Source organism: Oikopleura dioica, chromosome 2 (assembly GCF_907165135.1).
Source record: "Oikopleura dioica chromosome 2, OKI2018_I68_1.0, whole genome shotgun sequence".
NCBI classification, from domain to species: domain Eukaryota; kingdom Metazoa; phylum Chordata; class Appendicularia; order Copelata; family Oikopleuridae; genus Oikopleura; species Oikopleura dioica.
This window is the reverse complement of record NC_137292.1, coordinates 15449867-15473822: the sequence shown is the minus strand read 5'-3', so window position 1 is coordinate 15473822 and position 23956 is coordinate 15449867. Positions and strand designations below refer to the sequence as shown.

The 23956-nt window shown below is 43.0% G+C and overlaps 10 protein-coding genes across 12 annotated transcripts in view; 3 read left to right on the top strand and 7 right to left on the bottom strand.

Moving 5' to 3' along the window:
• LOC145698480 (endoplasmic reticulum disulfide reductase DNAJC10-like) overlaps positions 1-23956 on the top strand; it is a 54685-nt gene that overhangs the window by 9436 nt on the left and 21293 nt on the right. The gene's annotated exons all lie outside the window — the stretch shown is intronic.
• Positions 2954-3403, top strand: LOC145698483 (uncharacterized). Its single transcript, XM_081775685.1, has 3 exons — positions 2954-3221; positions 3262-3330; positions 3375-3403. Exons 1-3 carry the CDS (start codon positions 2975-2977, stop codon positions 3401-3403), a joined length of 345 nt encoding a protein of 114 aa, XP_081631811.1. The 5' UTR covers positions 2954-2974.
• Positions 3413-4112, top strand: LOC145699762 (uncharacterized). Its single transcript, XM_081777027.1, has 3 exons — positions 3413-3605; positions 3649-3735; positions 3775-4112. Exons 1-3 carry the CDS (start codon positions 3454-3456, stop codon positions 3878-3880), a joined length of 345 nt encoding a protein of 114 aa, XP_081633153.1. The 5' UTR covers positions 3413-3453; the 3' UTR covers positions 3881-4112.
• Positions 4243-6207, bottom strand: LOC145696295 (RCC1-like G exchanging factor-like protein). Its single transcript, XM_081773309.1, has 4 exons — positions 5930-6207; positions 5353-5888; positions 5073-5308; positions 4243-5031 (listed from the first exon to the last, which is right to left on the bottom strand). The coding sequence occupies exons 1-4, from the start codon at positions 6172-6174 to the stop codon at positions 4252-4254; spliced, it is 1797 nt and encodes a 598-aa protein (XP_081629435.1). The 5' UTR covers positions 6175-6207; the 3' UTR covers positions 4243-4251.
• On the bottom strand, positions 6257-6897 carry LOC145696294 (uncharacterized). 2 transcript variants are annotated; one of them, XM_081773307.1, is made up of 2 exons: positions 6564-6897; positions 6257-6533 (listed from the first exon to the last, which is right to left on the bottom strand). In XM_081773307.1, exons 1-2 carry the CDS (start codon positions 6864-6866, stop codon positions 6474-6476), a joined length of 363 nt encoding a protein of 120 aa, XP_081629433.1. In that variant the 5' UTR covers positions 6867-6897; the 3' UTR covers positions 6257-6473. The 2 variants fall into 2 exon arrangements, with proteins under 2 accessions (XP_081629433.1, XP_081629434.1); XM_081773308.1 differs by having other exon boundaries at positions 6257-6545; positions 6585-6895.
• LOC145696293 (uncharacterized) lies at positions 6906-9044 on the bottom strand. The gene is made up of 4 exons (XM_081773306.1): positions 8763-9044; positions 7315-8720; positions 7166-7268; positions 6906-7123 (listed from the first exon to the last, which is right to left on the bottom strand). The coding sequence occupies exons 1-4, from the start codon at positions 8967-8969 to the stop codon at positions 7022-7024; spliced, it is 1818 nt and encodes a 605-aa protein (XP_081629432.1). The 5' UTR covers positions 8970-9044; the 3' UTR covers positions 6906-7021.
• On the bottom strand, positions 9288-13534 carry LOC145699645 (uncharacterized). The gene is made up of 9 exons (XM_081776915.1): positions 13460-13534; positions 13031-13412; positions 12752-12984; positions 11032-12703; positions 10838-10963; positions 10613-10788; positions 10004-10567; positions 9773-9958; positions 9288-9727 (listed from the first exon to the last, which is right to left on the bottom strand). Exons 1-9 carry the CDS (start codon positions 13526-13528, stop codon positions 9500-9502), a joined length of 3636 nt encoding a protein of 1211 aa, XP_081633041.1. The 5' UTR covers positions 13529-13534; the 3' UTR covers positions 9288-9499.
• Positions 14017-16427, bottom strand: LOC145699646 (histone-lysine N-methyltransferase SUV39H1-like). Its single transcript, XM_081776916.1, has 2 exons — positions 14847-16427; positions 14017-14649 (listed from the first exon to the last, which is right to left on the bottom strand). Exons 1-2 carry the CDS (start codon positions 16397-16399, stop codon positions 14187-14189), a joined length of 2016 nt encoding a protein of 671 aa, XP_081633042.1. The 5' UTR covers positions 16400-16427; the 3' UTR covers positions 14017-14186.
• LOC145699648 (26S proteasome regulatory subunit 6A-B-like) lies at positions 16461-18174 on the bottom strand. Its single transcript, XM_081776920.1, has 7 exons — positions 17979-18174; positions 17588-17937; positions 17444-17542; positions 17269-17400; positions 17056-17226; positions 16742-17012; positions 16461-16698 (listed from the first exon to the last, which is right to left on the bottom strand). Exons 1-7 carry the CDS (start codon positions 18082-18084, stop codon positions 16571-16573), a joined length of 1257 nt encoding a protein of 418 aa, XP_081633046.1. The 5' UTR covers positions 18085-18174; the 3' UTR covers positions 16461-16570.
• On the bottom strand, positions 18315-23905 carry LOC145699647 (uncharacterized). 2 transcript variants are annotated; one of them, XM_081776919.1, is made up of 8 exons: positions 23837-23905; positions 21382-21504; positions 20420-20574; positions 20018-20371; positions 19752-19973; positions 19527-19709; positions 18925-19484; positions 18315-18827 (listed from the first exon to the last, which is right to left on the bottom strand). In XM_081776919.1, the coding sequence occupies exons 2-8, from the start codon at positions 21431-21433 to the stop codon at positions 18638-18640; spliced, it is 1716 nt and encodes a 571-aa protein (XP_081633045.1). In that variant the 5' UTR covers positions 21434-21504; positions 23837-23905; the 3' UTR covers positions 18315-18637. The 2 variants fall into 2 exon arrangements, with proteins under 2 accessions (XP_081633045.1, XP_081633044.1); XM_081776918.1 differs by lacking the exon at positions 23837-23905 and having other exon boundaries at positions 21382-21628.

The window sequence follows — 23956 nt, the reverse complement described above, 5'->3', positions numbered from 1 at the left end:
AGCCAGAGGTTCTCCAGATGGAAGTCGTCTCAAGTGAACCCTACACTATTTATAACAGCGATCAACTGCCAAAATCAAAGAATAAGGCGGTCAATGCAAAAAGACGTAAATTTCAAGCAAAAATTGCTAATGAAATCAATGAAAATGTGGTCAAACAGCTTCATCAGTTCTACAAGTCACAGGTTTGTTGACCTTCTCTGTTCCTGATCGAATGAGTTTATTCTGAAGATGGAATTGTTGGAGAAAAAAGTGAAGGTATATGAATCGAATGGATTTTCCCTTGAAAAATTATTGGAAGAAGAAAAAGCGAAGTGCGAAAAGATTATTGACGGAAAAGACTTTGACATTGAAAATTTAAAGCTTGAAATCAACTCTAAAGAAGCGATTATTGCTGCGCTCGAGGAGCTTCAGGAAAAGTGAAGACAGCTAAATTTTTTTCTCCAAAAGTCTTCGTTGTTTTCACTTGCACCCAAGGCAAACAGCAAGAATCAATTCGAGAAGAGAAACAGCACTGAACCCGCCAAGCCAAAAGAAAAGACTCATCCCGCCATTTCGAAGATTGAGAGCTACATCGATGACCACAACAATCTCATCGTCCAATGCCCCGACATTTGGGTCTTTCGAAACTCTTTCTTTTTCGCCGGCGTTGTTGGAACTACGATAGGCTACGGAGATGTATATCCGACGACAAAAGGAGGGAAGCTCTTTTCCATGTTCTATGCTCTTACCAGCGTTCCCTTCTTCAATTTTTTGCTTGGCAAAATCTGCGAGTCTGTTCGAATATTTCTTTTTCGAAAGAAAATGGCGCTTTGAGTGACAAAAAGAAATCGCAGCTAATTCTGCTCTACACGCTGGTTGGAATGGTCATCACGATGTTCATTCCCGCCGTTCTGTTCAAGTTCATCGAAAATAGAACTTTCCTCGATGCTTTCTATTTTGTCGTTATCTCGCTAACAACTGTTGGTTTTGGAGACATAACTCCGTCTTTCAAAGATTCCTTGATCTTCGTAATCTACAGATTCATGGTGCTTATGTGGATCTTCTTTGGACTCGCTTATATTGGTGGCTTAGCCCCGCTTATCAACGAAATCTTCAATAACTACATTTACGCTGAGCTTTACATGAAGGTTCTCATGCAAATGAATGCCAATAAAGATCGATCTTTTAGATCAAACGGCGTTTTTCGGAGAAATGGATGCAGCAATCGCATGAAGCCGCGAAAATCAGCGAATTAGTTCAAAAAGTTCACGTCCAAGAAATTCTCACTGAGTTTGAAGATGAGCTAAATGCTTACAGGTGAAATTTTATCGATAATTTTGAATGAAGATTGTAATAAGTGTGAACCGACAAAAACGAAGAGTTGGCGAAGGGTCGGTCAATCCACTTGGTGGTAGCCAGGTGACATTGATCAGTGATGACGGTAATAATTCGAGTTTGACTGTTTAGGAGCTGGCGTACTCGTTTGAAGGTATGATAGAACTCCTATCATCTCTGTCGTTATCGCTGTTTTAATTTTTGAATCTCGTTGTTTAAATTTCGAGGTACTCTTTATATTTCTTCTCCTGGCGCCGAAAGAGCAAGAATGAACATTCGCTTTACAAGACAGGTTCGTCTTCGCATTCAAACAATTATTTGCATCTATTTCTAGCTTCCGTATATTGACGACAGTAACGAAAGTCTCAACACTGCCGGACTTCAACTTGTGCAAAAAGTAATTCTGACGATTAATAATTTCTCGCTAAAATTATCGTACCTTATCGTAGAAAACTGGGAATACGCTCTTCAAGGACTTATGAAAAGCCAAGAATTCATGCAACCCATCGAATCTGCCAAAACTTAGAATAAATGAATTATGATAAAAAACGCCGTAAATTACAAATTTTCATCCGGAAATTTCAAAACGAATTGCGTCAAGTTAACGTTTGAAGAGCCAGTTGCAATTCTTTTGTTCTGCCTTTACTATTCCCGCAGGTACATAAAGCCGCTCACCGAGTCCATCGTCCGTTTCAAAATCATTTCGAAGAAAAATTATGTCTTCGAAAACCATTGTAGGGAATTTATGCTGCGTTATGATCGGATTGAAACTACCATTTTCATTGAATTTAGAGAAAAGCAGCTGTTCAACAGCTTAAATTTCAACCGTGAACAGAGTTTGTGTCTTGGAAACTTTCTTCATTAATGGACTTTGGTTGTCCTGGGCAAGGGTTGATTTTCATTATAAAGACTCAACAAGAATTTTGGAAAATCAGCGATAGGGACAAATAACAGCGATTCTGAAAGACATCAAACATTACGATTCCAAGTACTGTACGAATGACACAGTAACAGGAGACGAAGATTGTAGCGATCGAGACAGACTTTTCAACAATATTTACACGATATCAAATGTTTCTTATGCCGTTACGGCCCTTCTTCTCGGGGTCATCATCGACAAATTCGGCTTTATTCCCTCTCGGATTATTTCGGGGGCACTAGTAACGACGGGCTTCACCTTAATGATTTTCGTCGAAGGCAACATAGACCTTATTTGGGCAGCTTGGCCGCTGATGGCTGCGGGAGGAGTTTCCAACCACATCGTCAATGCTAAAATGGCATTGGCCCTACCAACGATAAAATTGTCAATTTTGCAAGGTACAACTCCGTTTCACGCACAAGGCGAACTTTTTAGCACTGTCATCGGCGTTTGGTGCTGGTGGATCCGTTGGACTGCTTATCAATATAATTATGGCTATGGTTAATCAATAAAGTGCTATTCTAAAGAGTATTCTAGAGATCACTTTTGTGTTAATCAAATCTAAGATAACTTAGATGTCGGTGTTTTCACTATTTTCAAAGTTTGGGCTCTCGGTGCTGCTGTCATAACGGTGATTAAGGATGGGTTTGCAATTTATTGTGCGCATTAAGATTTCATTAAGATTCCTGTGCATTTTAAATTCAAACCCTTCGCAAGCTCGTTCTCTGGACGCCAAACTCGATGCCTTTGAAGATAGCCACAAATACTGAGTACTCTCTGTTCGAGAACTCCTTCATCATCCGGAAGATCCGCGGCCAAGAAATTTACTCAGAATACTCAATAGAAACAAAAGAAGACGACAAAGCAGGGAATATTTCCGAGGAAACGTACACGATAAAGGATGTTCTGAAGAATCTTAACTTTTACATTTTGTTTCTTGGGCATGCTGGCTTGACGATGAGACGAGGATCTTATCTTGGCTGGCTCGGTAAGATTTGTCTCAAGGGATTTGACAAGGGCTTTTAAAGGAAGTGGATGGCCTGAATGGGTTGCCGGCGACGATGATCCAGCTGGATTCAATGCTGCAATCAACAAACGTCAGGACAGGACTTCAATTTCAACTACTGTAAATTATGGCAAGACAAGTCTTTTCCTCGAAAATATCCCTGATAAAGAGTCAATTGGCCTTCATTTTCTTGTTTTGCGGTCTTCTTCCTGGTATGTACTGTGACTTGTGCCGGAAATTCATGAACAAAAATGGCTCACAAAAAGGAGATGCATTTGGTCTTGGAACATCTTTCATCACCAGTGCGATCATGCTATCTGCCAGTAGTTTTCTTCAGGCGCAAAGAGATAAGGACCTAGCGATGGCGTAAGTTGAGAAATTACTCGCAAATAGGTATTGAAATTTTCAGGTCTTGCATTCTCCACAATATTGGCCGAGCTTTCGGAGTCATGTGGAACCCGGCATATTTTTATCTTTTTCCACAAAATGTTTATGGGTAAAGTTGATAAGACATTTTCATCCCTTATTTTTATAGTTTCGTTTTTGGCTCTATTTCTGTTCTGATCCAGCCGTTCACTTTGCTTTTGATTCCCATTTTAGACTTCAACCAAAGTTCGAAAAAATTCAAAAAAGCAAAATAACTATTCTTTTCGAACTGGATAAGTCTCAAAAATGGAGAATACGCAACGATGAACTACGTTATGGCTGCCTTGAGTCTAACATTAGCCTTTCCGAGTATCGCCTTCTACAGAAAGTACAGGGATGACTCGAGAAGGAAGATTTCTTGCCAGAATGACGATCATAAAGAATAACAAAATGCAAAGAATGAAGACGATTTCTGAAAAGCAAGATGCAAATATTTGACGGACATGTAATAAAATAATTTCAAAATATGCTCATCACTGAATAATCCTGATAAGATGCCCATGCTTCGAAAAAGAAAAAGACGGCGGAAATATGAGCTTATAAGCATTCTACTTCCAAAAGTATTATTTATGTCAACGAATTTCTTTTATTTTTGATATTTCTTTTTATAGTAATCCGGGTCGTAGTTTCTCCCTTTATAACCAAAGCTTTCAGTTGAACTTTCAGAAGATTGTTTGAAGTGAGGATTATTTTTATTTTCTCGCTGCTGCTTTTTCTTAAGATGATAGTCCGGGTCGTAGTTTTTGCCTTTGTATCCATATTCAGAAGGTGGCTGGTTGAATTTCTTCTTGTAGTTGGGGTCGAAGTTCTTTCCCTGTTTATGATATGTTTTGGGGTTATGGTGGACTTTAATCGGATCCGATTTATAGTTCGGGTTAAAGTTTTTGCCCACGTAGCCTCTTCTTGGAGCATCTTCTTGAGGAGCTGGCTTGGCGAATTTTTTGAAGTTGGGGTCAAAGTTTTTGCCCTGATATCCACGTTTCTCTTGCAGATCTTCCTTGACAGGCTTTTCAGGAGCATCTTTCTTTTGAGAATTATTCTTTATGTCTTCAGTTGGCGTCGAGGTAGAGTCATTTTCCATAACAGCAGCGATTTCAGCTTCAATTATATTTTGTATCGGAGTGCTATCTTCAACAACTTGATGGCTGAAAGTTGATTCAACCTTTTTCGTTTCTTTGCTGCCAGCTATAATGACGTGATTCAGGCCGATCGCCACTTGGGAAATCGTCTTTGGAGTTTCGATGATGTATTCTGCGAGATTTCCGCGGTTCAAATGGCCGAGAACATCTTTTTCGTTTTTGCCAAAAGTTAGAAGATCATCATTTTCCGTGAGAACTGCCAGAGCATTAACACCTCCGAAAATATTCTATGGAAAGTAAGATAAAGTATCGAATTATACTCATTTACCTTGATATTGACATCGAGCGCAATCTCTTGTGGATATTTTCTAGTCGTCGGTTCCGTGGAGACATCATTATGAAATCCGTAGCCCCAGCTATACAGAGCTGTGCCAGTTTTAACATCAGATTCGACAAGTGCAAAGCCTTGACTTGATGTGCACGCGATTTTGAGGACTTTGATGTTTTCGAAGAACTCGTCAAAGAAGATCTCTTGTGGCTTGCCGATTCGATCAACTTCTTGCGCTAAAAGAACACATAAGAACTGGGGTTGCCTGATTGTTTTTTACATGAAATCTGATTGTATTCGTTATTTCCCCAGCCGAAAATTCGCCCATCTTCCGTTCTCGCAAGAGTCCAGTCGGCACAAGAATCAATATCAACAAAACGCTCTTCGCAATCGACAAAGTTCGGACTGTGGTCGGAAACAAAGTCGCCTCTTCCTAGCTGTCCGTCCCAACCATTACCAAATGAAATAACCCTTCCATTTTCTAGCAAGACCAAGGTTGAGTCAAACGCGCATGATATTTTGACGGCTGGAGATCCGAAACGAACCGCTGTGTCGAAAACAAACTCTGTTGGTCGCTCAAAAGAGCTTTCATCAAAGTTCACTCTTCTTCCACATTGACCACTTCGATTTGACCCAAGAAGGTGCACCTTTCCAGTGTCCGTTACAAAGCCAAAGTGCTGGCGACCCGCGGAAATCGAAATAATCTGACTTGAAGGAAGCTTCGACGTTTTTATTTTGCTAAGAGTTTTGACGATTTCCAAGTTTTTCACTTCAGATTCGAGCTTTTCCGCGTGATATTTAGAGTACCCCTGAAATCTTAAAGAATTTAATTTTCATTCTTTTGGCAAGTCTCTTACCCAAGTTGTCCAGAAGTATTCAGCCCACAGCCGTAGAGCTCTCCGTTTGCCAGAATCACGGAGAAGCCAATTCCAGCAGATACAAGCTGGACATTTTTTATTTCTGTCTCAAAGAGCTTAGGCGCAAAAGTGGAAACTGAAGAAGTAGCGCCATCGATGGATTGACCGTGGAAAAAGATCCCTTCATTTTCAAGAAGAGTAGGGGCTTTTGAACTGGCGGATAAAACCGAAGTGTTGAATTGCATACGAAATCGACGTAAATGGGAACATCCCCGTATCATACTTGGATTTGAAAAGTAAAGATTTTTTTTCAAAGGAAGATATAAATTCGGAAGAAAACAGTGGAATCATGATAAGTAAGAGTACAAGTCAATTATTTCACAGTGAAAAGTAAAAAAAATGCAAATCAAATAGGAGCGATAAAAATTAAAGCGAGATAGAAAGAAATACGAAATGCTTGATTCTAACAAGCATCTACCAGAGACAGGCTAAGGCGTTAGTTTTCAGAGAACAGGATAGTACGTGTAATTGACGAGGTAGCAATTTAGCCGAAGAAGATGCTTGATTTTCCTCCTGGGGGAGCATGGACCTTGATTGAAGTAGTCTTCTGGTTGGTCTAAAAAGGGTTAAAAACGTAATCACTCGCATTGGGCACCTGAGCTGGGGCAGCATCTTCAGCTTTCTGGGCCTCTTTTGGAGCTTCTTTGGGAGGTGCAGCTTCTTTAGCTGCTTCGACCTTTGGTTCAGCTGGTTTCTGAGTTTGAACGGGCTCCGGAGCACCAAAGATGGAGGACTCATTCTTCCTGTTTCTTGTTGCTGTTTGTTTCACAGGCTCTGGATCAGTCCCGAAGATGTTGGAGCTCCCACCTCCTGGCGGCGCAAGGACTTTTGAGGTAGGTCGACCGATGGAATCCATGTGGTTGATGGCGCCTTCCATTCTGCCAAAGAAAGAAGTTAGAATCAAAGAAAATTTATTGGTCTTGAATGTTTTTTTAATTGCACAGAAGCTGATTTAAATATTTAAATTGACGATAATTTATAACTTTGAACAGATAAGTCGAACAGGTAGATAAGATATTTGAAATGGAAAGATTAGTGCAGAAGGTCTGTGAAAACTTGAGGTCGGACGCGTTTGTGGTCGAGGTCAAGAACATGGCCTACTTTTATAAGAAGTTCTTCTGAATACCAGTTGCCCTTGGAGTAACAATTTAATTGATGAAGCTTTTCTGTATTTACCTGGAGCATGATTCCAGTTGGCAATCCGTCAGGCGCGAATCCAGATGGAACGGACATGGATGGAATTCCCGAGTAGTTCGAGAGTTTTACGTACATCATGTATCTTTAGATAAAAATTTATAATAGTCGCTTCTTTATAATAAATCTACCTCAGAGTAGCACCAAACTTCCAGCAGCCGGCTTCATCACTATCCAGGATTCGTTCTGCTGTTTGTGCGCAAGTGGGATTGGCAAGAATATCGATGCTTTTGAACAATCCCTTCAAGTACGTCATCAGTCTCGTTCTGTACTTAGCAGCAAGAACAAAATCGGTAGCTGCGAGCTTTGCGATTCCAGCATTCAGAATCACCGCATTGTCTGGAGCAATTTTTCGCTGCTTATTCAGCGCCTCTCCAATCTGTTCGCAACCTTCGGAAACGATAGACACCAAGTGACCGGTATTGATGAAATCCAGCTCTGGAATGTCGATGCCAATAATTCTTGCACCACGCTCAGCCAGAAATTCTATTTTCTTTTTGAAATTCGAGAAGACTTCTGGGCGCGAAAGCTCCGCCCATTTCCAGTCAACGCCGATTTTGATGCCGTCGATATAGGGAGTCAGTTCTTTTGGAACTTTCACTTTTGGTTGCGCCATTGAGAAAGCGTCACCACGGACAGGACCTGCGAGAACTTGATAGAAGAGCGCGAGATCAATGATGTTCGATGCCATGGGACCGATATTAGCCACTGTGCTACAGCAGGTCTTGGCTTTTGAATAAGAGTTTGCAGATACTCTCGAGAATGTTGTTTTCAAGCCAACGATACCAGTTTGACAAGAAGGCATTCTGATCGATCCACCACCATCGGTACCGATTCCGAAGGGGACGAGCCCAGAGCAAATAGCCGCAGCAGTTCCACTGGAGCTTCCCCCTGGATAGTAGTCTGTGTTGATCGGATTCCTGCAAGTTCCATGATGAGAAGAAGGGTTTGCGCCAAATACAGACATTCCAAGCTCGGTCATGTTTGAAATGCCAACGATGATGATTCCGGCATCGCGAATTTTAGTGATGATCGGTGCGTCAACGTCTTCCATTTTGTTCACGTAGCTGAGTCCTCCCCGATTGCAGTGGCCGATCACGGAGATCTGGTCCTTGACGACGCAAAAGGTTCCATCGAGTGGCGACAATACTTTTCCAGAGATGTAACGCTCTGTTGAGTCTCGCGCTTGTTCGAGAATCATTTCAGGATGCCAGTCGCACAGCATTCTCAACTTTGGATTCGTGCGCTTGATCGTCTCCACAAGTCGCTCTGCAACATCCAACGGAGTAAGTTGGCTGTTTCTATAAGCTTGAACGTACTCAAACGCAGATCGGTAACGGAACTCATTCGGGACGTGAGACAATTCTTTATGAGCTTTTTCAAGACCAGAAATGTCAACTGGCTCGCTTGGCAACGCGACGGGAAGGTTATGCGGCGCAAAAGGGAAGAATGTTGGACCTTCGTCAAGTTTCAACGTTCTGAATTTGGGAAGGCCAACAACGGCCATAATGATTTCGTTGATAAATAGATCACCAAACTTATTCAATACTTTAATTACTGGTTGATGAAAATGAAATACCTGTGTATTACAAATCCAAGAAAGAAAATTAAGAGCTCGCCCATTTATTGAGGGTAGCCACTCGGGGACACATTTGTACTGGCCGTATTCGTACTCGCACAAGTGGTGATACTGCTGTCGATTTCTGACTCTTCGGAAGAAAAACCACGCGGCGCCAAGGCCGACTCCGATCTTCCAGTTCATCACCGCCGCCCGCAAGTCGTCCATCTCGAGTTCGCTCAAGACTTCAGACTTTTGGACAATAAACTTTTGCCACTCGGAAGCGAATTCTAAATATCTCGACATCAGTTGATGAAAATGATTCAAAAGAAGTCGGAGGATAATAGACTGCGGATTCTGCAAACATATAAATCGGGCGAGCAAATATTTGGACTTCAGAAAACGCCCATGTTATCAAAAACAAAAGCTGCAAGAAGTACCAGAAAACATTTCATGAATGGACAATGCGTTTCATAAATGCCTGCAAAAATACTGTAAAAGCTTGATGATCTCTTATTATTGAAACAAAAAGAGACATTTTTGATAAGTTTTGAGTTCAATTTATTGTTGGGTAGCACTTGATAAGGGCAGTGGGGGTAAAGGGGAATGTGAAAGTTAAATTTGGAATGGTGAACTTGTGCGAGGATGTTTGGTGAAATTTGTAGGGCATGCCATGACGGCATGCAATTTGGAAAAAACATGACGTGATAAAAATGATGATGGTGGATGGAATAAATACAGATGAAAGACGACAAGTTTTATTTTCTTTGCCGTCGAGTTCGGCGAGCTGGGACCTCAGCAGCAGCTGGAGAGTTTTCCATCGCATCAGGCGAATGGGGAGCAAGTTGACGTTTCTTTCGAGTGTTTCCGGTCAGCTTGTTCTTGATACGCTGCAGAGGAGTTTGAGGCTTTGGCTGAACCCATTCTTCGTCGGGCTCATCTTTCACCTTTGAGTCCTCGGTGCTGGATTGCTCTATAGAGCTCGGCTAGAAAAGAATCAATTGGATGAAAATAGATAATTTGGTTCTTACCTCGCCTTTGACGATCGAAGAAGAGGTGAGCGACCGTTCGATGGTGGCTTCTTTTTCTTGAAGCTGCTGCTCCATCTTGGCAAGCTTCTTTCGCAGAGATGCGGACTCTTCTTTTTCTTTATCGAGCTGTTTTCGCAGCTTCGATCGAAAATTCTTGTCCTTGAGAGCTTCTTTGAGCTCGTCGATCTGAATCCAAATATTAGATTTCTATAAATAAATTATAAATTTTACCTCTGCTTGAAGCTTTTCGACTTCCTCTGAGTCAGTTGGAGGAGATATTTCAGCTTCAGCTTTTTCGCGAAGTGTGGCGACAACGCTTTGGAGCTCTTCGATTTCTTCCTCCATGATCTGCTTGACTCGGACGAGCTCGGCGTCAGAAGTCTCTTTCAGCTGTTTCAGATCTTCTTGGGCCTGTTTAATTTCTTCTTCGGCCTGTTTAAGATCTTCTTGGCCCTGTTTCAGATCGGCCTTCGCCTTCTCCAAATCGGCCTTTGAAGATTCTTCAGCAGCAAGAAGATCGTTCTTTGCTTTTTCAAGAGCGTCCGATTTTGACGAGCTGATGGATTCGAGCTCATCTTCGAGCTTTTTGATGGCGACTTCTTTGGCAGCAATCTCGGAAGTCAAGCTCGAAACATCATCCTTCAGATTCGCAAGTTCTTGCTTGTCGCTTTCGGATGCTTCCTCAGACGCCTTTTGCGAGACCTTGAGCTTTTCCAAATCACCAGCGAGTGATGCTATCTCGTGATCCTTAGAAATTCGTTCGTTGTTCAACTCGTGTTGAAGCTCGTCGATTTTCTTAACAAGGTTTGAAGAAATTGATTTTGAAAATAGATTTTTTGCCTCACTCTGCAGATCAATTGTTATTATCTTCTCAGAGAGTTTTTGCTCCAGCTCCTTTGACTTTTCGAGGTGCGTTGAAAAGTCAGATCTCAAAGTTGTCAGCTCCTGGTTGAGCTCCTTCATTCTCTCACTATCAGATTGCAGCGATTCTGATTTTGTTTTGAAGAGTTCCAGCGCTAATGAGGATTTGCACATTGAGTTTAAGAATAAAATCCTTTGATTTACCTTTTTGAGCCTCGAGCTTTTCTTTTTCCGATGTTTCCAGGCATCTTTCCACGCCGTGAATACGCTCTTTGAGTTGCTCTGCTGACCGTCGGAGCTCGTCGCATTCGGATTCGGACCTCGCCAGTTCTGAAAAGTTAGTTATCGCTTGAAATATTTGATAAAAAAAGTAAATCTAATTCGATTCTAAAACTTACGGTCAATTTGGAGCTCAAGTTTCTCAGCCAAGCTGTTTTTATCTTGACGGACTTCCTCGAGCTGATTCTCAAGTGACTGGTACTGTTCTTTCATCGAGGACAAGTTGGAAGCGTATTGCTGGACTTGCTCCTGAAGTTCAGATGTCACGTCCTCATCTTGGGTCTTTTCAAGCGCCGCTCGCAACTCAGACTTCTCTCTGCGCAAATTCGAGAGCATCTCTTTGCCGATCTCAATCTGATGTCGTAGCGAATCGTTGTCCTCGAGGAGCTGCTTGTTTTCGATTTCGAGATCGTTAATCTTATGACTTGAAGCCGCGGGTAACGAATCTCGGAATAGCTGCCTCGTGTTGTTCGGTTCGAAGACATGGGTGCTCTCGCTAATGGGACTCATAGGCCCTGGACCACGTTCAGCGTCGAGCTCTTCTCGCAAAGCGCTGATGGTGCACTTCAAATCGGAAACGGTCAGTTGATGACTGTCAGCAGCAGCCTTGAGTGAAGTGATCTCGGAGATTTTAGCGTCGAGTTCATCATTTTTTCTGCGCTCCAAATCGATGATTTGTTGATTGTCGAGCTCGATCTGGCTGTTCAGGGAATCGATCTTTTCTTGGAGGCTGATGTTCTCCGCAGTAAGCTCATCGAGTTTCTCGGTCCCGGCTGCTTTCGAAAGCTTTTTCTTTAGGTCCTCGATGACAGTATTCAGACCTTTGAGTTTCTTAGAATACCGTTCTTCCGCGTCGATCAGATCGTTAGTACCAGTCGCTCGTGCATTATGACGAAGAATCTTCAAGTCTTCGATTCTTTCTTCGTAGCTGACTTTGTACTCGTTCCACTCCTGTTCGTCTTTCTGCCATTCGATTTTCATTCGCTGGATGCACTGCTCGCGGTCTTTGACGAAGTGCATATAGTAGACGAGATCGTCGATGACATCCTGCTTCGTCCAGTCGGAAAAGTCAGTGCCGACGCCGTAGGGGTCATCGATTTCGTGCTCGTCTTGATGCATCGTATCCTCAATTTCTTCCTCGGGCGATGGAACCCGAGAAAGATTGAGCTTCGCAGACTCTTTCAGCTTCTTGCCGTGACGATCGAGGCCCATTTGAATCTGTTGGGCCGTTGAGGCGAATTCTAACGATCGCTGCGTATCGTCGTAGATCTCTGGATCGTTGGACACAGCGATCATGATGCATGTCATCGAATGTCCAACGAGATACGGCTCCATCAGCTGCGTCAGCTTCGAATTTCGGAAGGAGACGACTTTGTTTCCGTTCTTCTGAAGCCCTTGAAGATCGGTTATGACAAGTCGCAGCTGCATTAGCGACTTGTTAATCGTCTTCGATTCGCTGAGAAGCTTTTGGTCGGCGCGACCAAGCTTCTTTCCGCGCTCAGTGCCAGCCAAGTCGCAAAAGGCCAGATTGGACACTTGGAAGGCATGCTTGTTGACTTTTCTCGCGATGCGCAGGGTGAACAAGCAGTGCGATCGTGAAGAGTCGGAGTTGAGACGCGTAGCTCCAGTAGTCAGACCTTGTTGACCCGCCTTCAGAAGAGTGAGCGCTTCGTGCGGCGAGTTAATTCGAATCTGTCGGAGCTTGTTCACGTAGGCGCCTTTGTGGTCCATCTTCACCGACAGCGCCACTCGCTTCTTATCTTTTGGCATCGGAACGAGCAGGTCGTAGACCTAAAGTTATGTTTTAAAGTTAGTCCTCGTTGATCTCAACTGAATTACCTTTTCGTTGTAGAGCTCGTAAAACGAAGCGTAGATGACGTATGTCGAATCGTTGTCGATTTCGAAGTCGACATCGTCTAGTCGCTGCTGGAAAGGCTCGTCGGGAACTGACGTGATCGATCGACGAGGTCCTTTCTTCGACGAAGCGCCCTTGGCGAGCTGACGCACCTCGAGACGAGCTTTCTCGTTCTCTTTCAGCTCGCTTTTCGTCCCCTCTCGAATAGAACAGCTCCCTAAAAATAAAGTAGATAATTGATATCTTTAGATTTTAAAGATTACCTGTCGCAATGAGCTGTTCGTTCTCATCGATCTGGCCGCCCACAGCCTTAAAAAGCAATTCCAGGGTTCGTGGAATAACTCCTGGATCAGATGGCTTGCCCATCATCGTGTGAGTTTTTCCAGAACCGCTGGCGCCATAAGCAAAGAGGCAGGCGTTCTTTCCATCGAACGCTGCCTTGACCAGGTTGTTGACGGTGTTTTTGAACACTTCTGGCTGTTGGACTTCCGGGCCGAGGATCTGGTCGAATTTGAACTTCTCCGCCGGAGCACCTGGTCGAAACTCCGGAGGGATAAGCGTTACCTCCGAATCAAACTGGTTGATACGGAGGTAATTATCGTCGTAGTCGTCGATCCCGGCGGTCGGACGGATTCGCAGGACCGTCTAAAATGAATCGTTTATTGCGAAGGATAGTAATTTAAAATGCTTACCGTCATTTTATTCTCTTCTGTCGCGATATTCGACGCACATAGGCTCTCCCGTCTTCGCTTGCCGAACATTTTTAACAATCTAAAAAAAGGAGAATTAAAAAGATGCACCACAACTTACGAGCTAAAATGACGACTAAACATAGAAGGATACATAAATTATAAATATTAAGGCTCACTATCTCTAATAATAAGAATGAATTTACTGAATAGAATCTCTGAAAATTATGAATTAATCTATTTCTCTGTCTTTTTGGAAAATATAATTGACAATGCAGCAGTCCACAAGTGTGAAACGAAGGCGAATGAGAGCAACCGTCTTAGCGCCGGACCTGATTTCAACCGATCAGCGCGCGATCGCTAAATTTTAGCCACTTCCAATTTCCAAAAATATGGACCGAACCAAAATTGATTGAACTATTGAACTCGCCAAAAAGTAGACTGGATGCAATCAGAAATCTTTTGGACTAACGGTCAAGAAAAAATTTCAATTGAAAGCAGAATGAGTTACTGTAAGGTCTAGATGGTATGGGAACGAATCTTCAAAGACTGTCGGTTGATTATGTTTTCGCATTTATTTTTGAGTTTGACCGTTGGCAGTAAAGCGGGTCAAAATTGTGAAAAATAGAAAAATTGTGAAGATTATATAAATAAATGGAACAGTGGAACAGCTTCAATTAGAACTCTACGGAACAAAGGACAAGGCTCTTCGTTTGCAACTGCGCTTGAATTAGATATCTTCGGCTTTTGGCTTTTTACTCGGTTTATTCTTCGAACTTGTCTGAATCTTCCGCTTTTTACTATCCTGCTTCTTCTTTTTCTTCATGTTTTTCTGCTGACGATCTTTGCAATTTTTACTTCCACATTGACAGACGAATGGCTGTCCGTTTTCGCCTGCCCATTCAACCTCTTCTGAGTCTCCTTCAGTTGACGATCCGTCGCTCGAATCATCCTCTTCTTTCGCCTGCTTCACCTTGACCTTGTAGTTGAACGTCAATTCAGTGCCGGGTTCTATGTCTTTCAACGCAAAGAGAACTGGGCACGGGCGATTCACATTTCTATCATCTTTGATGATATTGTAAACGGTCAAGTTCGGGTCGCAGGAATGGTTAATAAGCCGGCTATGGTTGCCCTTCCTTGACGAGTCGATAACATATTCATGGAAGTTGTTGTCGTTTACCGGCAAGTCCATACTGTTGAAAGGATTTGAAAAATATCGCGCGATCGTTGACTTTCGCCGTTTCTAACTTCTAAAATACGAACCCTATGAACTAGTGACCCGAACGAAGAAAAATAGACTTGATAAAATCAAAGTGTTTTTGACAAACGATTTTCGTGGTAACGGTAAAGTTCCACGCGAAACAGGCCTCATCAAATTTTCAAACCCTGCCTGTACATAAGGCCCTTTCGCCAAAGTTTTGTCTCTGCCTGTCGAAACGTCTCCTCTCTCATCAGTTCGCCGACGTATTCTATGACTGCCTCGCCTTCTTTGAAACGCTGCATGGCTTTCAGCCCCCAACCACGGTCGTCGCCAGTTCTGAAGACGGAAAACTTCGTTTTCTTGTAGTTTGCTCGGAGTTTCGAAAGCTGATCGTTTTTGCAAGTTCCATTTTTACGGCAAACACAGCCATCTGTGCACTCGAAGATGAGGAACTTATGTGGATGGACGACTTTCCAGTAGTCATCGCCTTCTTCTGTCAGAACGTGTTGATAATGTCTGTACTTCGTCCAAGTCGCTTTATGAGGAGCCAAGTCGTATTGGTTATACAACTCTGTCGTGCATTCGCCGCACTCCTCCATGCATAAATGCCCCATCGCATTCGCAACTTCTTCCTGACTTTCTAGTTCCTTTCGAAATTCTTCCCGCTGTGTTTCGTTCCCGATGAATTTGTTCTCTTTGATGAACTCAAATGAAAATGGCGTTTTGTACAAGTCGAATTCATTTTCGATCATTAGATTCTCACCAAGAGGATTTTGCGCTAATATCTTTTTCATAATTTGGTGTTTTTCTTTGACGTAGTCGGTGATTATCTTTGCCGAGTACTCAGGAGGAATCGAGTAGTTAGAACGACGGACAACGGGCATCTTCTTGTGAGGTAGTACTTTTTTAGCCGCTTTCCAGAAATCGTTTATTTTCTGACTGAAGTTGTAGCGATGCAAAGGAATGTCGATCAGCCGCACCCAGGTCGCGCCAACCTCCGGAATGCCGCACCATTTTACTTTGTACAAATCGTGCTGATTTTTTCGCTTGAAGTCCACTATGTATTCCACTTTGCGCTTTGCGCAGTTCGTATGACGCTTTTCCCACTTGAACATGTCTCTGTAATGGTCGATTCTGGCGATTTCAGAGGGAGTTGCGTCGGGCATCATTTTATCGGTTGGAAAATAGAGGTTATATTCAACTGACAAAGGTAAATTTGATGTGTGCGGATTTGAAGAAGCTGATACGTTGTCATGTGAACCTCTTGGCCTGTAAAACCATTCTTTTTCGTCGTCGCTTTCTGTCCGAGGATGCTTCTTTTTCAGATAACGAAGTCGGTTCTCATAATTATTTACGGAGTTGGCGAAGGACTCCGCGATCTCTCCAAGAAAAGGCAATGAGGTGAGTCTTGGGAATCGACATTTCTTGACTTTCATTTTTTCCAGCTCGGCGGTATCTATTTTTAATACAATTTCTCCCGAGTCATCAGGCTTGTCCAGATGCTTTACATTGGTGCGCGATGAGGAACGCATACGCTGTGCGACGGGAGGCTCTTGTGAGTTCGTGATTTGAAGTTCCTTGAGATTAGGGACAGACTTTGATGAAGAATCCAAGCTTTCCTGGGATTCTGAAGACGGCAAGTTCTCCCTCTGCGAGGGCCTCAGAATTGAACTTGATGAAGACTCTCCTGTAAGGTCTATTGGCTCATCGATTTCCGATTCCGATATAGATGGCCTCATCATTTTTCCTAAAAATTTAATGCGTTAGAATAGTTAAAATTTGGTAGTAAAACAAAGGTCGGTCTCTAGTGAAATCTTTTACATGTATTTGACTCAAAATATTTTTCCGTAACAGTCGTTCACAGTACAAGTAAAATGCGAGAGAATGTAAAGTAAGCTAAACGTGAATTTTGATTATGCGTAGTATATGAGATTGCCCTTCTTCTTCGCCTGAACTTCTTGAACGGCTTCCATAAAGTCTTCGTGGTGGATTTCCGCGGCCCCTCGTCTTAGAGCGATCATTCCTGCTTCGACGCAGATAGCTAGGGAAGGTAATAAGCATCAGGTTTATTCATGATGTCGTACCTTTGCACTGAGCGCCGTTAAAGTCATCGCAGCATCGCGAGATTTCGTCAAAGTTAACATCTGGATCGACGGTCATTTTACGCGCATGGATCTGCATAATTCTAGCTCTCGCTTCTTGATCGGGCTTCGGGAACTCAATCTTTCTATCAAGACGTCCAGATCGCAGGAGCGCAGGATCAAGGATATCGATTCGATTAGTAGCAGCAATAATTTTTACGTTGTCGTTTGGCTGGAATCCGTCCAACTGGTTCAAAAGCTCCAACATAGTTCGCTACAAATATTGGTAGAAAGAAACCCTTACCCAAATCGAATACCTGGACTTCTCGATCACCAGCTTTTTCTGAATCAAATCGTTTTGTACCGATAGCATCCAACTCATCAATAAAGATGATGGAAGGCGCCTTCTCCTTGGCAAGCGCGAATGCATCACGGACCATTCGAGCACCGTCACCGATGAACATTTGAACGAGCGAGGTAGCTCCGAGCTAGAATAAGATTAGACCCCACGAAGCTTGCTAAAACTTTACCTTCAAGAAAGTGGCTTTAGTTTGAGCAGCGCAAGCTCGGGCGAGAAGAGTTTTACCGGTTCCAGGAGGGCCATACATAAGGCAGCCTTTTGGTGGGGAAATACCCATCGCAATGAATCTATCTTTTTCTGTCTAAAATTGTAATAAACCCTCTAAATCCTTTCATGAAACGTACCATTGGAAGAACAATCGCTTCAACGAGCTCTTGAATCTGCTTGTCAAGGCCACCGATATCTGTGTATTGTTCAGTTGGTCGCTCATCAACTTCAAAAGCCTAAAAGGACGATTTATAAATATGAAACGAAGTAGAGGAAGTTACTTTGACTCTGGAATCATATTCAGTAGGGAGCTTGTCGAGAACCAAGTATGAGTCCTTGTTGACTCCGACAAGATCGCCGGGCTTGAGCTCGCTGGTGGGCACGAGGCCGACCATGGGCAAGAAGATAGTCTGTCTGGTAGACGTCTTGACGACGGCGGTCTGCCCCTCTCGCTGAGCATCGACGGACATCGATGCGCCATCCTCTTCCTTGTCTTCTTCAGTTTGCAAGTCAAGGATTTCGACAATGTTGGCGACGAGCCATGGGCGCACCTTGTTTTGCTTGACCTTGTCTGTGTTATCTTTGATCGAGGCGTTCATGCTTTCGATTTCGTGTGTGATTCGTTGGTGCTCTAGTTCCAAGTAACTCTCTTATTGAAAATATGAAAACTACCTGATTTCATATAGCTGCATTCATTGTCCAACAGTCTGCATCTTAGTTTAATGTCGTCAGTAGACATGTTCAGAATCTCTTCATCAAGCGCCTGATCAACGTCCATCTTCACGCAAATTCAAATTTATCTGAAATCAGAAAAAATGAGAATTGAGGCTCCTTCTCTACTACGAAAACATTTTGTACAAGAAATGCAAAGTTGCACTATTCCAGAGAAAAATAAGAGCTCGATCCATTTCCAATTTGGCAGTTGACTTTTTGTTTCTAGAGAAAAAATGAAACCATAAGATTTTCCGGAATTCTGACTGCCGGTCAAATGATAGACACCTCATAGGCTTTGTATTCGATCCACTGTAATCAAGATGTACTGTGATTTCCCGTCGCGGGCCGTTTCAAACTCAGTGTAAAATCGAGCTGGCGCTGCTACCCTTTACCGGACTAGAACCAAGAGTTATCGGTAAAATCATGCGGTTCTACATGTGATCAAATTTACAAAAACTAAAGTCGACAAAAAGATTCTTTTTATTTGCAGGTTTCGTCGAAAAAGCAAAAAGATGAATAAATATAATTCAGCTGAATTTTTTGTTTGAAGGTGAACAATTTTGGATGGTGTTTTCAGAGGGAGTGATAGAATTGTTTTCAGGTAGACGGGTTGTCGATCAGTCGAGACGCTGCTCGTGGACCTTGGCTTCGACGAGATCGTTCACAACGGGAAGCGGTTCATCGAGGTTTTGGACCTCCATCCACGCTCCGTCCTCGCACTTGAAGAAGAAACGCACGGCTTGGAGGCTCGATGAATCGTGGTACTTCTTTCGGAAGGCGTCAAAAGTCGGTGGTCGTCCGGGAACTCTGAAATCAAACGTTAGAACTCTTCGATTATACTGAAAATTTTGGATTTATGGTAACTCTATTAGTAATAGATAATTTGTTAGTTGATTGGACATACTTAACAACGTATTTCTCGTCGTTGTAGTGGTAAAGGCCTCTGGTGACGACTTCTCCTTCTGTTTCTTGAATGAGTCGATCCTTGATGCCCCTCATTTCGAAGTCATTATCGTCGTGTTCCGGTCGCCTGATCGAGCTGAGACCTGAGTCGACGCTCAAATGACTCTGCGGGTTCTCATGGCTGTACGACTGGTTCATGGTTTGATTTCGCCTGCTCGCGCCAGATTGTCGTTGCGCGTTTTCGTAGCCGGAATTTGTGGCGTAAGAACTGAATGACTGCGAGTGTTTGTTCTTCGATTTCGTCTTGCTACTGGCTCGTCTTCTTTCGATTTCGCGATCGGATTCGCGCAGCCAGCCGGTGACTTTGCCAGTGACGTCCTGGCTCAGGTCTTTTGCGGGGAGAGGATTCGTTGAGGGAAGCGGGCCCATGTGAAGGCCATGAGGACGGTGATGCGTGGCAGGGAACTGAACGATAGGTCGATGTGTGGGAGTATGAGAGCCAGGCGTCGTCATCTTGGTACGTATATGCTCGTCGAGTATATTGTCATCGGCATTTTGATCCTAAACGAATCTTAGAGCCAATCCCTGGCTTTGAGTGATTACCTGTTTCTTGATATAAGCGCGTAGTTTTTCACACAGGATCTCGTGGAACTTCTTTTGATCCCGCATGACGAGGTTTGGATCAATAGCTTTTGGTGGCTCCGGCTCCTTGGGATTCTCGTACTTGGGCAAGTTGCATTTTCCCGTGTACGATTGGTTCGCTTGAAGCATCCGCCTTCGATTTTTCTAGGGAAAGGGTTGACTTAGAAGTAAAAAAGAATAGACTACCTTTTCGCGTCTCTTTCTGTTTTCTTCGGACGTGAAATGGTCGGAATCGGTGGTGAATGAAAGCGTGTCGGATGTACAGTCGGAGCTTTGGCTGGCGTATTCGGAATTGTTGTGGCTGGTTGGCGGAGGTCTGTAGTTTGAGTTGTAGTAAGGTTCGCGGGTTGAGTGCTGCGATCTGCTGCTCTGGGTTCGCAGCAGATTGGCGCTGGTCAGCCGGCACTCCTGAAAGAAGAGTTAGAATAGGAACAAGATGATGAAATGCTTACTCTGTTTTCTGGTATTTCAGGAAGAGCGAAAGTAGGCGGCTGGAAGCTGGCCTTGTGCTCGAGGTACAAGGGAAAGCTTTTGATCTGAAGGCACTTTTTCATCGCATTGAGCGTCTCTTGGTAGGCGGAAACGAGGGCTTCCGCCTTCTCAGCGGCAATTTCTTTTTTACTTTTCTGATCCCATGCTTTCTTCAACTCAGCAGTACATTGCTCGACCGCGTGGATGTTGAAGTCTTCGTCGCGTCGGTCGAATTTCTTCAGCAGCTGGGGCGAGCTTTTGAAGAGGAAGAAGATGATTTCTTTCAAGTTTTTTGTTCCCTTGTCGCAGTTTTCCGACCATTTTATGATAAGTCCCTATATAAGACGCTAGATACTGTTCTTGAAGTTTGTGTAAGAACTTACTCGAACGACATTGATCTTGAATAGAATGTCTTTTCCGCGCTCGTCGTTTTCTTCTAGATAATTTCTGAACTCTTCGTGCTTCTCCGCATTGCTGAGGACGTCTTCGAAAGCTTCATGATGATTGTTCATCAAATACCACTCGGCTCTGAGTCGATCTGAAAATTGGCGTAATTACTTTTCAGGATTGTGAACGTCTTTGAGGAGATCTTTGACGGTAAATATTACTTTACTATCTTCGGGGAAATATTTACAACTAACCAGTTTTTTCTTGGGAATCTCTTGTCGGTAATTTGTTGAAAAAAAAACTTGGCGTTGAATTTTCTCTGCCGGATTTAATCTCAGTAAAGAGAATGAGATCTCCCAGCGAGTTCAAAGGATTCATGTAAAGTGCCTCCATCAGATCATCATGCGAGATCAAAGGGGCCGATTTATCACTCTTAGTCGATATAGCGGGGGCCACCTACCCGCCTATTTTTTCTCTTCGGCTAGACTGGAGCTAGAATCGCAGCCGCTTCCTCGAAAGCTCTAACGTTTTATTTACTAACAGAGAATTTAAAACCGGTCGGTGCGTTTGACAGAAGATGAAAGCAGGCGCCGCCGGCGAGTCCCAATCAAATCAGCTGATCTGTAAAATCTATGTCAAACGGGCGCCGCCGCGCGTTTATCAACTTCAAAGGCACCGCCACAACGGTTTCCCACAAATCCTAATGAGATCAAACACTCACAACGCAGAACGAGCCCGCGACCAATTTATGCAGACAAATCAAAGAACGCCTTTTATCATCTTACTGTACATATGCCCGAGTAAAGAATTATTATGAAAATAAGTAATTGTAAAATTGAAATTTATAAAAACCAGTCTGAAAATCGAGAAGCCGCACAAAACTGCGGCTTTTCTGAAGTTTTTGATCGAAGCCGCGAGCGTCTTTTCGATGACTTCGATAATCACTGTAAATTATTACCTGTGTTATGTGCATCCTCTGCCCCAATAACGGGTGGTCTCTCTAGTGGCATCCAAACATTTGCTTCTTTATATTCTCTTTAACAATTTCCGATTCTCGTTCGTGTTTCGTTTTCTTCTAATTCTGAAAGAGAGAGAAAATACGCGTTGTTTCTATTTATGACTTCTGTGTTCTTCAAAGTTTTTTTTTCGAAAACGTTTAGATTTTTGGATATTTTTTCTTTTGAAAGAGGAAGAAAAAAAAAAACGGTGGTGGAAGAGCGCGTAAAGTGCGGCGCTATGAGGTCGCCTCCAGCCACGAATTGAATTTTCCTTTATCTGATCAACGCGGGAGCGCCCTAATGAGGCCTGGCTTGCCTAAAACTAGAACAGGTTCCACTTTGTAGTAGATACAAAGACATCAAAGCCAGCCGGCCCGCCGGTCCCTTTAATCAGCCAAGAAACGAAGGGCCCATGTGAAATCGTTTCATGATAAAGCGGCGACGGCGTGATGCATAAATTGCGAAACGAACAAGGCCTTGATATGTTCGCGATTCTTCAAAGCAAAGTTCCGAAGGTTCTTATTATTATCGTAAAGAAAATTAACGCTCCAGCGAAAACATGATTTTTAGAAGTTTAGTTGAAGAAAAGCTCGTTTTTTTCATTTGATATTTTTCCGATACTAACAAGATTTGTCATAATTAACATCTCCAAATTTGATTTACTCTTAGATCAATTTGTGCTTATAGATTCATTCCAATCAAAAGCAAATCTTCGATCAGCAACCTGTGTGGAAAACCTGAGTCAGGATTCGCCAGACTTCTGGCATGGTGAAACAGAGCCTGAGTCCGGTTTTCTACACATCTTGCTGAGCCCATATCAAAATGGTTCGATAAGGAATCCATATTCAGAATAAGGCAATCAAAATACAAATTTATGTTGGTAGTGGTAATCGAATGTGTACCTAGGATTTTATGAGAATTTTGAATGAGGAAACCGCGAAAATTCCTCAGTCTTATTTTTACACCCCCTGTCAAAACGACCCTTGACCGCAGCAAAATTTCCACGTCATTTATTTCCCACTTATCGATTTTTAGTACTTGGCCCAAACAAACAACTACTCTTACAAAAAGGCGTATCAACGAAGCAACGATTTGACATTGATGTCGAAAACTGAAGAAAATATTTGCTAATGGGCGATCTACTTCATAAAAGGGAATTGGCTTGATCGGAAGCGACATCAAACGGGGCCGCCAAGTGCGCGAAGGAGAGATCAATCGGAGCACCTGATCGCAAAAAAACGCGCTAAAAAGAGAGCCTTGGCCACAATCTCATCACAAGAGACCTTCAAAGACATCCTTTGATCAGATGACAGGGGTACAGAATAATTTTTAATTCCGCATTAAAGAATTTAAAAAACCGCACTCGTAGCGACGTTATTAGACTCGAGCTCTATCCCACACTTTTTCTTTGAATAACTTCAAGGGCAGTATGCACTTTATAAAGTCTTTTGTGCTACTTCCGACGGATTCAGATGGCGGGTATTTATTTATCGCGCTGGGATAAAAGAACACGTGATGCTCAGTCGATTCCAGTAGAGCGCGAAGGTCGCTCGAGGAAATGCGCAATTTACGCACATGAATTTGAATTTATGTTTTATGAATATGGAAATCATAAAGGAATACCAATTGCATGAGTAGAAATTAAACAAGATATACTTTTTAATGGCTTTCGGGGGTCAACAGCACGATATTTCAAACCATTCAAATATGCTGACTACTCTTTCAATGGGCTCGGGGTAACCTGAGTCAGGGTCCTAAAGCGAAGGATCCTGACTCAGGATTTCTAGACATGTTTTGAGAGTTCAGCTTCAAATTGTAATATTCTGAGGCTCAAAAATCTCGTTGGTTGTTTTTTTCTGATTATAAAAATCATCAGAAAATAAAAGAGTTAAATTTCTACCGCACATATCATCTGTACCAGAGAGACAGCCGTAAAACATGCTGCAAGTTCTACAAAGAGCGTATCACTGACCGCTGGATTAGTGACCGGCGATACGACCGTTCTCCACCGGTCTCACTCTCTGTCAAAGTGTCTTTGCTAGATTGATGGATGTCAATCATCTTGACATGCATCGTGTGTTACGATTCCCAGTTTAATTAACTTCGTAAGCAAAACAAATTGCTTTTCTGTTTCTATGGCGTTCCGAAAGTTTGAAAGTTGGAGCAAAATTGGAAAGGTTAATTTAAAATGCATTGAAATGGTGAATTAGGTACACGGACAATGCCCTTTTTAGAAAAGGGCTCTGGCGTTTTGTCAAGTGGCTGGTTAATAAGAAGATGAAGAGGGAGGAAATCTCACGGAGATAGAAGGAGCGGGGGAAGGAAATCTAGTGTAAAAAGGGATTATCCGCGCTCTGCATTTCAAAGGACTGTTTGCCTTACAGCTGAGAGAGCTTATTACTGATAAACAAGTACCTCGCGTTCAGCTCCAATGCTGCTCGAGTAAACACGCTTTGCTGAGCTCCGAGTCGATCTGTCTGAACTCGAGAGGTTGAATGGAAATTATGGCCTAATGACAGCGATCGCGCCGACTTT

What these genes read in the sequence shown, in the direction of transcription:
- LOC145699648 (XM_081776920.1), bottom strand. Translation starts at nt 18,084, where the DNA reads ATGGACGTTGATCAGGCGCTTGATGAAGAGATTCTGAACATGTCTACT. An exon ending in ATGCAGCTATATGAAATCAG is followed by an intron (nt 17,938 to 17,978) that starts GTAGTTTTCATA and finishes ACTTGGAACTAG; the next exon opens with AGCACCAACGAATCACACAC. An exon ending in AATATGATTCCAGAGTCAAA is followed by an intron (nt 17,543 to 17,587) that starts GTAACTTCCTCT and finishes TCGTCCTTTTAG; the next exon opens with GCTTTTGAAGTTGATGAGCG.
- LOC145696295 (XM_081773309.1), bottom strand. Translation starts at nt 6,174, where the DNA reads ATGCAATTCAACACTTCGGTTTTATCCGCCAGTTCAAAAGCCCCTACT. An exon ending in CGAATACAATCAGATTTCAT is followed by an intron (nt 5,309 to 5,352) that starts GTAAAAAACAAT and finishes GTGTTCTTTTAG; the next exon opens with CGCAAGAAGTTGATCGAATC. An exon ending in CGCTCGATGTCAATATCAAG is followed by an intron (nt 5,032 to 5,072) that starts GTAAATGAGTAT and finishes TACTTTCCATAG; the next exon opens with AATATTTTCGGAGGTGTTAA.
- LOC145699646 (XM_081776916.1), bottom strand. Translation starts at nt 16,399, where the DNA reads ATGATGAGGCCATCTATATCGGAATCGGAAATCGATGAGCCAATAGAC. An exon ending in CGAAAGGGCCTTATGTACAG is followed by an intron (nt 14,650 to 14,846) that starts GCAGGGTTTGAA and finishes TCCTTTCAACAG; the next exon opens with TATGGACTTGCCGGTAAACG.
- LOC145699647 (XM_081776919.1), bottom strand. Translation starts at nt 21,433, where the DNA reads ATGCCACTAGAGAGACCACCCGTTATTGGGGCAGAGGATGCACATAAC. An exon ending in CTGAAATACCAGAAAACAGA is followed by an intron (nt 19,974 to 20,017) that starts GTAAGCATTTCA and finishes CTCTTCTTTCAG; the next exon opens with GAGTGCCGGCTGACCAGCGC. An exon ending in GACGAGAAATACGTTGTTAA is followed by an intron (nt 18,828 to 18,924) that starts GTATGTCCAATC and finishes GTTTGATTTCAG; the next exon opens with AGTTCCCGGACGACCACCGA.
- LOC145699645 (XM_081776915.1), bottom strand. Translation starts at nt 13,528, where the DNA reads ATGTTCGGCAAGCGAAGACGGGAGAGCCTATGTGCGTCGAATATCGCG. An exon ending in CGAACAGCTCATTGCGACAG is followed by an intron (nt 12,985 to 13,030) that starts GTAATCTTTAAA and finishes CTTTATTTTTAG; the next exon opens with GGAGCTGTTCTATTCGAGAG. An exon ending in AAAGCTCGAGGCTCAAAAAG is followed by an intron (nt 10,789 to 10,837) that starts GTAAATCAAAGG and finishes AATCCTCATTAG; the next exon opens with CGCTGGAACTCTTCAAAACA.
- LOC145696293 (XM_081773306.1), bottom strand. Translation starts at nt 8,969, where the DNA reads ATGGACGACTTGCGGGCGGCGGTGATGAACTGGAAGATCGGAGTCGGC. An exon ending in AAGTTTGGTGCTACTCTGAG is followed by an intron (nt 7,269 to 7,314) that starts GTAGATTTATTA and finishes TTTTATCTAAAG; the next exon opens with ATACATGATGTACGTAAAAC. An exon ending in CAACTGGAATCATGCTCCAG is followed by an intron (nt 7,124 to 7,165) that starts GTAAATACAGAA and finishes TGTTACTCCAAG; the next exon opens with GGCAACTGGTATTCAGAAGA.
- LOC145698483 (XM_081775685.1), top strand. Translation starts at nt 2,975, where the DNA reads ATGCCTTTGAAGATAGCCACAAATACTGAGTACTCTCTGTTCGAGAAC. An exon ending in ATCTTATCTTGGCTGGCTCG is followed by an intron (nt 3,222 to 3,261) that starts GTAAGATTTGTC and finishes GGGCTTTTAAAG; the next exon opens with GAAGTGGATGGCCTGAATGG. An exon ending in CAATGCTGCAATCAACAAAC is followed by an intron (nt 3,331 to 3,374) that starts GTCAGGACAGGA and finishes AATTATGGCAAG; the next exon opens with ACAAGTCTTTTCCTCGAAAA.
- LOC145699762 (XM_081777027.1), top strand. Translation starts at nt 3,454, where the DNA reads ATGTACTGTGACTTGTGCCGGAAATTCATGAACAAAAATGGCTCACAA. An exon ending in GATAAGGACCTAGCGATGGC is followed by an intron (nt 3,606 to 3,648) that starts GTAAGTTGAGAA and finishes TGAAATTTTCAG; the next exon opens with GTCTTGCATTCTCCACAATA. An exon ending in TTTCCACAAAATGTTTATGG is followed by an intron (nt 3,736 to 3,774) that starts GTAAAGTTGATA and finishes TTATTTTTATAG; the next exon opens with TTTCGTTTTTGGCTCTATTT.
- LOC145696294 (XM_081773307.1), bottom strand. Translation starts at nt 6,866, where the DNA reads ATGGAAGGCGCCATCAACCACATGGATTCCATCGGTCGACCTACCTCA. An exon ending in TGCCCAATGCGAGTGATTAC is followed by an intron (nt 6,534 to 6,563) that starts GTTTTTAACCCT and finishes ACCAACCAGAAG; the next exon opens with ACTACTTCAATCAAGGTCCA.